The sequence below is a fragment of the Centruroides sculpturatus genome, unplaced genomic scaffold (genome assembly GCF_000671375.1).
Source record: "Centruroides sculpturatus isolate CEXI.00-Female unplaced genomic scaffold, Cexi_2.0 scaffold104, whole genome shotgun sequence".
Lineage (NCBI taxonomy): Eukaryota > Metazoa > Arthropoda > Arachnida > Scorpiones > Buthidae > Centruroides > Centruroides sculpturatus.
Window position 1 is genome coordinate 638,503 of NW_019384379.1, and position 1,412 is coordinate 639,914.

A 1,412-nucleotide genomic window follows, 5' to 3' on the forward strand; every position below is an offset into this window, starting at 1 on the left:
CAGCTCCTATTCGGTCGAAAACCAGCCTGCTCTACCGGAATATTCTCAAAAATTGTATTGCTCAATCTGTTGTAAAGAAGTCTCTCTAATAGCTTATACATCACACTCAAGAGTGAGATAGGTCGATAGCTCTCTGGTCTATCGTTAGGTTTTCCAGGTTTCAGGATAGCTATGATTTTAGCTTGTTTCATAGCGAAAGGAATTTCACCTTTCTGTAAGATGTCAGTAAAGAAGCGAGCCAGCCATTGCTTAGTATACTTGCCGCTGTGTAACAGGAATTCAGGATGGACACCATCATTTCCAGGGGCTTTACCAGCTTTTATTTGTTTAAGGGCAGCATAGATTTCTTCAGTATCAAAAGGTAGAGAGTACGCTGTATCATTTAAACATTTAGCTTTAATGGACGTAAGTTCTTTTTTAATCTTAATTGTGAATTCACGATCTCTAGGAGCTCTAGATATGTTTAGTATATGTTCTGCAATACTATTTGGAGTAATCAAGATTTCTCTACCTGATTTGACAGTTGCTCCTCCCAATCTTCTAAGCAAGGACCAAGCCTTCCTACTTGACTTTGTAAAATCCAAATTTTGTACAGTGTTTATCCATCTAAGGCGCCTGGCATCATCTAAGCTATGAAGTAGTTCATCCCCTAATTCAAGATCACCAGATTCCAGGAACTTCCTATATAGTGATTCACTTTTTTCACTCCATCCTGGGATATAAATCTTGCGATATCCTCTAGGTATACATTTCTTGGCTACGCTAAACAGTGCTCCAACAAACCTTTTATAATTGTTGGATGTAGGTGGGATCCATCCCAAACATTTGTCAAGATCTTCTGAGAACAAAGTCCAGTTAGCCTTGTTAAAATTCCATCTTGGGCGTGGTATACTATTTACTATAGGAATACTAAGTCCAATTCCAATAATTATTGGGCAGTGCTGGCTATGCGGGAACTGATTTAAAACTGTTCGTGTAGCTGATAACGGTTGTCTATTGTTATCTGAAGACACAAAGCACAAGTCAGGATTATATTCACAACCCCAAGCGCTGGACCTAAAGGTGCATCGATCTTTAGCATCAAACAGAAGATAAAGATTATTTTCCTCTGCCCATTTAAATACCATGTCACCATTTTTATCAGTGTCACGGTATTTCCAGCATTCATGGTGGCTGTTGAAGTCTCCCAAGTAGACAGCAGGATGGGGTAAATGTGGTAAGACGTGTTGTGGCCAAGTTATAGCTGGGGGTTTATAGATATTGCTGATTGTAATTTGTCCAACAATTTGTTATAAAAAGTTTTAATTGGCATAAGTTTGAGCTTCTGTATCATTTTGAATAAAATGCATTTTATAAGCATAAAATGAAGCTGTCAAACTGAATTAGCTACATGGGAAATCCTCGTGAACTTT

At 38.2% G+C, this 1,412-nt stretch overlaps 1 protein-coding gene across 1 annotated transcript in view; it reads right to left on the bottom strand.

Annotated features, from left to right (window-relative positions):
• LOC111617829 overlaps nucleotides 1-1,127 on the bottom strand; it is a 4,420-nt gene extending 3,293 nt beyond the window's left edge. The window contains exon 1 of the mRNA XM_023359140.1: nucleotides 36-1,127. Within this exon, the coding sequence (XP_023214908.1) occupies nucleotides 36-1,127 (1,092 nt within the window). The remainder of the gene's footprint in view (nucleotides 1-35) is intronic.
• Between the last annotated feature and the right edge of the window lie 285 nt (nucleotides 1,128-1,412).